General features: G+C 37.8%; 1 protein-coding gene across 1 annotated transcript; it reads left to right on the plus strand.

Annotated features, from left to right (window-relative positions):
• Positions 1-84: 84 nt before the first annotated feature.
• On the plus strand, positions 85-3,926 carry LOC121944976 (E3 ubiquitin-protein ligase NEURL3-like). Its single transcript, XM_042488957.1, is given in 6 exon segments — positions 85-129; positions 943-1,084; positions 2,555-2,938; positions 2,941-3,066; positions 3,211-3,354; positions 3,462-3,926. Coding segments are annotated over 5 exon segments (879 nt in total). The 5' UTR covers positions 85-129; positions 943-1,053; the 3' UTR covers positions 3,656-3,926.
• Positions 3,927-11,722: the final 7,796 nt, after the last annotated feature.

An 11,722-nucleotide genomic window follows, 5' to 3' on the forward strand; every position in this document is an offset into this window, starting at 1 on the left:
CAGGTTGTGGGAAACATGGTCCGCCTGAGTCTGGGGTGTCGATGTGCAGAGAAGACAGGAAACATTTTCAAGAACAGCCTGGTGTTCAGCAGCCACCTGATGAAGATCCAGGAGAGGATTCGTCTGAAGGTGAAGAAAGATTTGTTGGCATGGAGCTCTGCGTGTCGACTTACAGGCTGCCTTTAGCCATAACTTTGCCTCATTATTACTTGTATATGCTTATGGCCCTAAAATAAGAATAAATGTTATCATTAAGAAAGCAGGGTAGAATAAAACAAAATAAGGCGTACAAGTGTTTGTAATTTGACCTTAATAATCAAATGTGGCTGATGGTGCGAGAAATGAGCACCATCAGCACCCAAATGTGTTAGGTCACTTATTCAAATTTTAACTAATAAAGCTCAATCAGGAGGACTTCCTACATGCCTCTTAGGGCTCTGGATACACACATGCAAAAAGCCTCATGACACCTCCTTCACAGGAGTAAGACACACACTTTGCAGTGGTTAGGCCTTTTTTTCGAGGTCGGCCCTATAATCAATGTAGAATTGAAGCAGTCTTATATCTTAATAGTTCATCTGCCTGCTGATTTGCTACATGTAGGTCAGAGGACACTGATGTCATATTTCACCCTCTGTTTGACATATACAGATTGTTTTGGAGATTTAATCTTTCTGATAGGACTGAAAAAGTCCTAGTCCGAGTACAAACACGTGCAATGTCTTTTCATAAGAACGTGACCTAAAAAAAATCACAAACAACAGCATATCAAACCAGTGACAGGTTTAAACCACAGCCATCCTCTAAGGTCCATAATAGACATCTGTGCACGTTTCAGTCACTGGGTTGGGTTGCCCTGATTTGTATTGTTTTCTCGTTCTTCTCAGTTATTGGTCTGATATTTACCAAAACCCTCCCTCTGTTTACTTTCCTATGATGCAGGAGGGAATTAAGTGTCTATACACGTGCACCGTGTTATAAAGGCAGCCATGCTCACACTTCATCTCATCACATCTTCTCTCAAGATACAAAGAAAAGTTCTGCCTCGTCAAGATGGTGAAGGAGAGCGGCAACAGCAACTCTGGTGAGATATTTATTCCCTGTCTTCAGTCTTTACTCGAAATGAAATTTACAGAACCACTTTAAAATCAACATAAAGTATTAGTTTTGACGTTATTACTTCACTTCATAATAAATTGTAAAATAAGTTGTTAGTTATTCATTTTACATTTTAGTAACACATTTTTGAGGAAAATTATTTTCGAGCTGTTAGTTTCAAAATCATTTCATGGAAACCATTACTTTTGTATGAAAATAGCACTTACAGTTCAGTTTTCTAATGCATATATAAATTATAAAAACCACCCTATTTTTTCAAAAGCTACTGAAAGTCACAATTCTGTCCATTCAGTGATTGTTATTAATAAAAATCTGATTGGGTGGACAGGTGTTTTCTCATCAGTTATAAATGCTGTAAAACAGACAAACAAGGAAAAAGACTTGAAATAAACAGGAGCAAAAAGATTTCTTAGCTGTAGTGTGAAATCAAGTATATGACTATGAACAATATGATTAACTGGAAATGTTCAGCTTATCACTGAAGCCTGTTTCCCTCTGCACAAAAAGACAGACTGACATCCGCTAACTTTTGGCCTTTTAATTTAATGATAATATTTACAATCGACAATCACACCTGGGTCAAATGACTCTGCAGTAGACACAGGTATATGTTGCCTCTGGCTCTGATCTGTATTGGTGGGAACACTACACTTGCGTGAACGTGCTTATTTCGCACCAAAACAACCTGCACAAACACGCATACTCATCAGCTGCAGAGCCGTGCACACTGCTGGCAGTGGGGAAGCAGTCTATAGACTATTTTAAGCAGGTTTACCCATGTTTAAAAAACCTGCATGCATGTGCTCATTTTGGTGAGCAAGGGTTATCAGGGTCTAAAAGGCTTTTCATACATGCTTAATGTTACACTGGCAGTCACCTGTTTGTCATTGTGCTCGTGGCCAGCCAGTGGGATACACTAACTGCAATTCGTCCTTTGACAAGTTAGCTATGTTAGGACTGGATAATTTGTTTTTGCATGCATGGCACACCTTTGCTTGCTCTGTCAAAGTGAAAGGACACGTTTGTGCTCCTTTCATTTTTAGTCTAACTATTATAAAATCTCTGCCATAATCAACATTATCACTGTGGTAATCCAATGATTAACATTATAGAGAAAGGGTTGAGTACGTGATCATAAAGGGACCTCGAGGATCAAGATATGGTGTTAATAAAACACTCTAAATTATGAGGCTGTTTTGTCAAATGATGTCACTAATTCACAACAGCAGCTTATTTTCAGTTTCTGCAAACATTTGCAGCACATTGTTGTTTACTACACTGTATTTAGATAACTTCACGCTTGTTGTTGTTGTTAAGATTATCTGTGACGCAGACACATTGCTGTGTGGATGTAATCTACACGATGAGACTAAATAAGAAGTCACTGTAGCAAACACGCTTCATGTATCAAGATGTGCTTTTGTTCCTTTTACAGTTGTTGGGTCTGAGACGTCACACAGGTGCAACTGGTCCTGCCTCGGTCCTCTGACGTTCCACCCTCAGGTTGTGGGAAACATGGTCCGCCTGAGCCAGGGTTGTTGCCTCGCAGAGAGGACAGGAAGCGTTTTCAAGAACGGCCTGGTGTTCAGCAGCCGGCCAGTGAAGATCCAGGAAAGGATTCGTCTGAGGGTGAAGAAAGATGTGCTCAACTGGCACGGAGCTCTGCGTGTGGGCTTCACCACCCTGGCGCCCTCAGCCAGATCTCTGCCTCTGCCCACCATGGCCATCCCCAACCTCACTGACACCCGAGGCCACTGGGCCGCTCCAGTGCACGAATCCCTCTGCCAAGCAGGTTCAGAGCTGGAGTTCTGGGTCTCTTCTCGGGAATTGTTTACGTTAAGAGCAACAACATCAGGGAGCACAAGCTGCTAGAAGGAGTGGATTTGAGTCAGCCGCTGTGGGCCATGATAGACATCTACGGACAGACCTGCTCCATTCTCCTCCTTGGTGAGTTTACTACAAAGAGCAATGATGCATTGTTCACTGTGGAGCCTGTTTTTTTTTTGTTCTTATTTATACAGATGCACTGGCAGTGCCAAGTAATTGTTTCAGTGTCATAAAATGATTAAATGTTTCTACTCTTTGCTGCAGGTTCAGAGAAAAAAGATCTGTTTTGGACCAGACGGTCCTGTCCTGTACCTGAATGCCTTGACAACAACCGCAGTTTGATTCCTGATGTCTCGAGCCTCTGTGGAAACAGTGATGAATACATCAACTGTCCTGACATGGAAGAAGGTGAGACAGAGTCCTTCCAATCAAATGATAATATCTGATTTCAGTGTTTTTAAGCAGAGAGCCCTCCTCTGATGTCAGCGTTGTAACTATGATTCCTGTCCTCACAGGTGGAGACAGCGTAATGAGCTGTGTGGTGTGCATGGAAGAACAGGCCAAAATCACTCTGCCTTGTGGCCACCGGTGTTTATGTAACCAGTGCACCTCCAGGATCATTCAGCAGTTTGGCACCTGCCCGCTGTGCCGACACGCGATCAGCGCTCCATCAATGGAGGGGATAAGGACTGTCTCTGGGCAGCTCTAATCTCCCACACAGCATTTACATTCACTGCACAGTATAATAAAGTGATATGTTTTATAATATTTGTTGTCAAAATATGAGAAAATAAAATATTTTGATATTTGTTGTAAAATGTGTGTATGATACAAACTATCTATCTATCGGTCTCTATAGTCTCAATGGATGACAAAAGAACCTGAGTGGATCTTGAGTAGAGATTGTTTAATAAAGGCTTAATTTTTGAGCTCAAAATAAGAGATGACCTGCTCTTATTTTGAGCCCAAAGGTAAGCCTTTATTAAACTTTTATTATTATTATTATTATTATTATTATTATTATTATTATTATTATTATTATTATTATTATTATTATTATTATTATTATTATTGTTATTATGTTGCAAAGAATGGTTCATAATTTTGAAAATAAACACATTACTATCACACAGCATAGCTCATGAGTCTTTGCAAACGTGAGCAACGTTTGCACACTATGGAGAGACCACTGATGATAGTCACTACTGTATTGCACTGTAACTATACTTCCGGAAAATTGTACTATCCCTCCATAGCACCTTTTGTACATACTTTTTTGTGTCCTTTATATTCTATTTTGTCATTTTATATATTTAAATTGCTTCTATATTTTTTTATCTTATGTGCTATCCTATTTAAATTCACTATTTTATTCTTATTTTATGTTAATTGTTTTGCACCAAAACACCAAGTCACATTCCTTGTATTTGTAAATGTACTTGGCAATAAAACTAGATTTTGATTCTGATTTCTGATTCTGATTTACAAAGATCAAAATACTAGCTAATAATCAAAACCACTGTCCCCTGACTTAACCTGAATACACTGTTTACATTGTAATTGATATTATTATTTGCATAAACTATGTAGCATGTGTTCAAAAGGTTCCTCAAATATCAAATTGCAACAAGCAGCTAGTTTCATTATGACTTGTTTACAATTATAGCAATAAAGTAAAAATCAAAGTTATCATTGCCACATAGCAGATGATTAACAAAGCAGGTTAGAGTGAAACAAAATACAGGCGTACAAGGTGTTTGTAGTTTGACCCTGAGGATCAAATGTGGCTGATGGTGCAAAAAATGAGCACCATCAGCACCAAATGTGTTAGGTCACTTATTCACATTTTCACACCTTTTTTTCCACCAAGAACAAGTTTCATGTGTGAATAGGTCACTTGTGTACTAATGTGCAACATGTAGGTTAAAGGACATTGATGTTGGACTTCATCTTTAGTCTTTTCCTTTTGGGATCAAGAAAGAACGTCAAATACATACACAGGAGTTGTCATTTCTTGTGAACACGACCGTTGTGGTGTATTCATTCAAGGAGCAAATATAGTCACAAACAAGAGCAGATCAAATTTACAGACATTTTGTCATCAGCCAACCTTTAAAGTGATATTTTGGATCTTTGAATTGGGGTTGTATGAGGTATTCATTTATTAGTGTATACAGTAGATTAGCTGGAGCCACACAAGCTGCAATGTAGCCTGCTGTTGGTAGGGATCAGCAGCAAAGCAGCAAAATGTATTTTTTTTCGCCCATGACTGAGCTTAAAGTTTTGTCACTATTTCTTCATAAAACTGTTGTCAATTTTAGAATTTTCATTCTTATGTTGTTATTGTATTTTACTGGGAATATACACACACACACACACACACACACACATATATATATATATATATATATATATATATATATAAACAAATGATAATGGTTTTATTGTTGTGAAGGTTCTGATTTTGTATGGTTTTCGAGGAGTATAACTGACACTTTTATATGTTAATCTAGAAGTTTTGTTATTATTGCTGGTGTGTGTCTTCCCTCATTAAGATGTTATTGCTTTATTGGAGTATAATCTTTTTTTTCTTTATTGGAATCTGATTGTTTTTGTATGATTACTTCTGTCCTCCCTTAATCATAATTAAATACAAATTTTGAACATCGATAATGTGGAAGATGGTGGATCGTAAATATCAAGTATTTTGATATACATATTAATTTTGATATTAAAAATAATCTAGATATATTGTTTTTAATCAAATGAGATATGTTATATGTTTTTATATGGTTTTGATATCACTTTTTTATCTCTCCACATGTACTTTTCCCATGTATTTTGTTGATTGTCAGTTGTTTTACCAACCTGAGTGGCTCAGATGGTTAACCACACCTGCCACCATAGAAGCTCAATAAAAATGGGTCTTGTTCCCAGTGAAAGTTTTGTTCCTCACAATCAACGTACTCCTTCAAGCTAAAGCTGCATATGTGTTTTAAAACATTAATTTTAGCAGCTACTAAATGGCTAATTTACAATGTAACTCTTTTAACAGTAACTAAATGGTTAATTTACACTGGAATCAACACTGTTATTTATTTATTTATTTTTAACCAGCAACTACTAAACAGGGTTAGTTTACAATGGAATCCATACTGTTTATTTATTTATTACATGTAACTACTCTACATGGTTAGCTAATACTGGAATCCACAATGTTTTTATCTATCTATTTATTAAAAGAATAAATACATAAATAAATAAAAACAGTAACCAGTAACTATTATATATGAATTATATACACTGATAATCCACATTTTTTTCTAAACCAGCTACTATATGGTCAATTTTAAGTGGAATACACTGTTTTGTTTGTTTTGTTTTGTTTTGTTTTTTTTGTTTTGTTTTGTTTTTTGTTTTGTTTTGTTTTGTTTTTACCAGCAACTACATAGTTATTGTACACTTATCGAAGTTTGCCAGTGGGGCGCTCTTGCCTGTGTTGTCTTCCTTAAAAACTTCTTTCGACCTCAAGCTAGGACAAGACACCAGGAGCGATCCCACTTGAGAAATGATTGTATTGTATTGTATTGAAAGCAAAGTGTGTATAAAATTATGGAGGTTTTATAAGAATATTGTTAGACTATTTCCTGATTGCTCCAGATGACGTATGATTACGTAGGCGGATTCAAAGCGTCAACTCGTCTTCCGATTGGTGGACAAGACCGAAACAAACCTCTGACCTCTCCATGGAATCATGGGAAACCAATATGGCGTTTTGCATCGTTGCTAATATACTTTTATCATCAAAATATGTATACAATATGGACGGAAGACACCCAATATCGGATCCATTGTTACGGATTTATTGAAAAAGGGTCCCGTAAAAAACAGCGGAACTCCCAGGCTGCATACTGAGGCTTCTGAAAGAGCTACGATGCGTCGGACTCATCCCTCTGACCGGCACAGCTTTCACTGCAGAGACAAGTAAGGCGATCCGACAAACGGTCTCAAAATTACTAAGACTTTTCTAAATGATACACTTTTTTAGAGGGTTAAGAATAGACTATATTTAGTAAATATAGTCTATAATCGATGTTTAGGATTTTTGAATCGATTCTGAATCGCTAAAAACGAGAATCGAGAGTCTAATGTGGGTCGATTTTTTCCCCCACCCTTACATATTAATATTGACCAATGTTTAGAGTAGCTCTATAATATTAATAAGCCATTTACTCCAGTGATAACTGGTCGTTAACTGTTACACTAAAGACAGGATGGGCATTTTTGGAGAGGAATACTCGATACTACTAACATTAGATTCTATTCTGCTGCATGCAGGTTGTTTCTTTCTGGTTGTTGGATTTTGATCCAAGCCAGCGATCCATAGTCATCCCTGTGGTGTGAGGAGCAGCATCCAGACTTCTTCATCTTTCCACCAGGATACAGATTGACAAGGATACAGATAAGAGTTAAGGGCTTAAAGCCTACATACATATTCTACCTGGGTATTAAACTAAAACACAATTAGCGTGACTGACTGACGGAAAAATACCTGCGCAACACTTGGGGTGGGAACATTAGCTGAAGTTCATTCACTCCCAGAGCCAGAGAGCCAGCCTATTTGAAGGACAATGTATCACCTAAAACATGTAGCCTATAACTTAATTACAGATACATTAAACATTAAAACAGGATTGTTAGGGAACTTAAAATGTTGACTGTACTGGTATTAGTCCATGTACATCAGTAGTACATAACATTACCTGTAAAATAAGAAACCAAAGTAAATCAATATGAGATTCCTTAACTGTCTCAACATTGTTGACATCCAGTTGTGCCTTTTTTTTTTTCTTTTTTTTTCTTTGGTGTGCCACCCCAAGAATTTCTTGTGGCCCCATCTGGCCAGACTTGAAAAAATATTGGGGGACGCCACTGTTCTCAGTTGATCCTTCCTCTGAGCTCATCAGAATTTTCTCTCCAAAATCACATTCACCCAGATATCCAGCCATAATTCTTCACCACCTCACCACCAGTGTCTAGACTCCATCAGGGGGTAAGTTCCCATACAGCTGATCACAACTCACTTAAAATAATGAAATCACAACAATTTCTAATCTCCAAAAACACCCCCATAATTCTTAAACTTTCCAATTTAATACTACATCAAGTAAACGCGTTTAGTTAGTCTTAGTGCCTATTAAGCCAATGAGGTCTCTCTTGAGATGTCTCAATATCAGACTGATTGCTGATTTGCTGTATGCAGGTTAAAGGACATTGATGTTGGCTCTCACCTTTTGTTTGACATATGCAGATTTTTTGGTGATGTAATAAGTCTGAGAAAACAAAAAAATAATCTTGAATACAAACAAGCTGTGCCTGACTTACATAACTTCACCCTCATGGTTTTCAGAATATGCATTTGAGTAGCATATGCTTGAAGTCACAACAGTTGCAGCTGAAATTAACCACAAGTTTTGACATCAGCACCTCCTAAGGTTCATGATAGACATCTGTGCATGTTGGAGTTCCTGGACTGGGTTATTGGGTTCATGTCATGCATGTTTTACAAGCTCTGCTTTCTTGTTCTTCCCATTTATTGACTTGATATTTCACATTTTTCATTGATTTGTTCATCAAGAAAACTCCTATTTTCCATTTTTTTCAAAAGCTACCTAAAGCCACAATAATGGTCAATCCATCCATCCATTTTCTTCAGCCTATCCTGGGTTGCAGTGGCTGGCCTGGTGTCACTCCCAAGGCATCAAAAAATACTGCTTAGTTAGTGCCTTTTGGCATCAGTTATGGACGTATTTTGCCTCCTTTAGTGCCTGTATGAGACGCACCGAACTTTCAACAAACTCTAGTGTAAACCAAATAAAATGGTCAGAGCAACGGATGTAGTATAAAGAGCAAGAAAGTTGGGCAGGAGAGGAGTTAGAGGGGTCCAACAAACACAGGACTTTACCCCGCAGACTGGGGTGTGCATGCTGTGTGAGACTTAAAGTCAACACTAAATTATTTTCGAGGGTTGTTACTCATGTCAGTCGTTAGTCACGTGAGACGTCTTACATAACCAACATCAAACACGAAACTCCTTGAGGCCAAGTCACAAACTTAGAAAAGCAGTGCATCAGAATATCAATTCTTACTGAGTTGGGGGGGCAATGATGTTAGACCTCTCCATCTTTTTGTCAAATGTAGATTGTCTTGCAGATTTTATCTTTCTGATAGGACTGATAAAAAAAAATCTCAAATGCAATCACAGGCTTTGTCTTTTCTGTCAAACGTGACCCTTATGGTTTGCAAAGTATACATTCCAGTAGCATATACCTGAAATCACAACAATAAAAGCTTAGACCAGAAAACGTTTTCACCTCAGCTACCCTCTTGATATATATCTATGCACGTTTCAGCAACGTGATTAGGTTGTTGGGTTCATTTCCTGTAAGTTGCAGGCTACAAACTCAGTTCAGTTTTATTTTTACAGCAAATATCACAAATCGCAGTTGTCTCAGTTGTCTATTCTTGAACTCCTACAGCAGATGAGGGGGAAAATAAAACTCAAACAGGAAAAATATAGTTTATATATCATTTATATATCATATATATATATATATATATATATATATATATATATATATATATATATATATATATATATATAATATATTGCCTAGCAGCACATAAACATCTTCCTGCACACTCGCTTGCTACTTTGTGTAAGCCAGGGTTGCATGTTATGCGCAGATTGCCTGCTCTGTATCATGAACATTTTTCTGTGTGTTGAAATAAGAGTCTGTTAACAGCCACTTTGGTGGCCTGTGTGATTCAGAGTTTGATTAGATAGTACATCACTCCAGCGTGTGCCCACTCACTGCCATGATCTCCATCCCCTCGATCCCCCCCATCCCCGTGTACAGTGGTAGCTCTCAGTCTGTGGTTGGTTTAAGACGCGTGTGTCCTAGTCTCAACGCACATCCTTGTATCCTTGTACATCTTTGACAGCTGGTTTACTCCCAGGGAACGGCGGTACACCAAAAGCTTCTCCTGGGCTGCAGGTAGAGGGCTTTTGCATGAGGGGTAATTTTGATCTTCAAACATTGCTACAATCTACAGTAAGGTGAGGTTAATACGGATCATTAACGTATGCCTAATTAACAGTTTACACCTGTAAAGTGGAGTAATACATGCACAGTAAAAACTCCCAGTTATGTTGAGGTCTATACAGAAATAGATGCAATTCCTGTGTTGGCATGGAAATCCCACCACATCACAATCAGTGTCAATTGGCAGCATTAAATATCAAAGAGAAAACGATTCTATTGTGGAGAAATGTATCATTTTGCACTCAGATTAACAGGAAAAACATCCAGTGACTCGTTGTTTTGATTTTCATATAGAGGTTGTTTTGCAATTGTAATCTACATTATTGGGGAAAAATTCATTGTTTCACATAAATATTTGCATAAGTAATAAAGAATATGTGTTATTAAGTCTTAAAAAACATTAATTCATTTATTGTTTAATTTAATATAATATATTTTCTCCCCTCTTGGCATATTTATGTATTTATTATGATATGTATTGGTAATGTGCCTATGATCTTTTTTTTTTTTTTTTTTTTTACAAATTGAGGTTTTCAATTTAAATTAGGGTAGAAATCATATTTTGATATTGTGTTTTATGTGATTCTGTGCTTGGATACCGATTGTACAAATGGATGGTGGCTTGTTTGTGGTTTTGGCGACACCTGTCTGTATTCATGGTAAAATATAAACAGTTCTTTTCAGGCCCACAAAGAGGCAGTGTGGTACTGTTTATCATGTGAATGTCCACTGAAGAACTAAGTCATTGAAAGTGGAATAAGAGGATATCTTTGGCAAAGTGCATCTTGTTCACTAAGTTTTGGAAATGGGCGTTTGTTGCAGGGAATGGGGGTCTAATTTGACATATAAACATTACAGATATGGCATCATAGCAGTGGTGGAATAAAATTTGCACCAATTGTTTCTTTTCTCGTCTGTTATAGCTCGTTTCAAATCTGGACTATGATTCCACTGACGGTAACATGATGTATCACTGTGGAGGGTGACGTGGTCGTCTCCTGGGTCCAACATGAAGATGGACTCCAGAGAAAGGAAGAGGTGCGACCTTTGGCTGCTGATCTCACAGCCAACCTGTTAAATATTTATCTTGGATGGCAGAGCGGAGACTCTTCTGGACTCAGAGCGCAGGAATCCAGCAGGCGTCTGCAGACTTATATCTCAGAACAAGGAAACATAGGAGTGGGAACTGACAGTTAAACCTCTCAGGAGCTTAACGGAAGCTTTGTACTTACTCAGTAGTTACAGAAGTACAGTTGATCTGTTGATGACACTGTGGACTTAAAAAGGGAAAGTGGTGGCAGTACTTCTCTTGGCCTTGCTGCAAAGCTATCCTCATACTGGATGAGTAGGTCTGGTGCTGGAACACGACATGGAAACACTGAGACTTCTCTGAGGCCCGTTAGTGTTTGTGTGTGTACGGGCTTTAGCTTTTGTACTCACATTTAGAAATACTCTTTCCTGAATGTAAAGGTGGACCTTGTACAGTGACAGATGAGCAATAGAGCCACCTGGATCTCACAGAAAGCACTCCAGACTTTCTTTTGTGCTGGATCTGAATCATCTAAAGAAAGTGAATACACCATGTTATTATACTCTAATATGTGTGTCACTCAGGCCTATTTATTGAGATGGCTGTGGAAATTGCCTCCTCTCCCTTTTAAAACACTGGA

This window comes from Plectropomus leopardus, chromosome 6, assembly GCF_008729295.1.
Source record: "Plectropomus leopardus isolate mb chromosome 6, YSFRI_Pleo_2.0, whole genome shotgun sequence".
NCBI lineage: Eukaryota > Metazoa > Chordata > Actinopteri > Perciformes > Serranidae > Plectropomus > Plectropomus leopardus.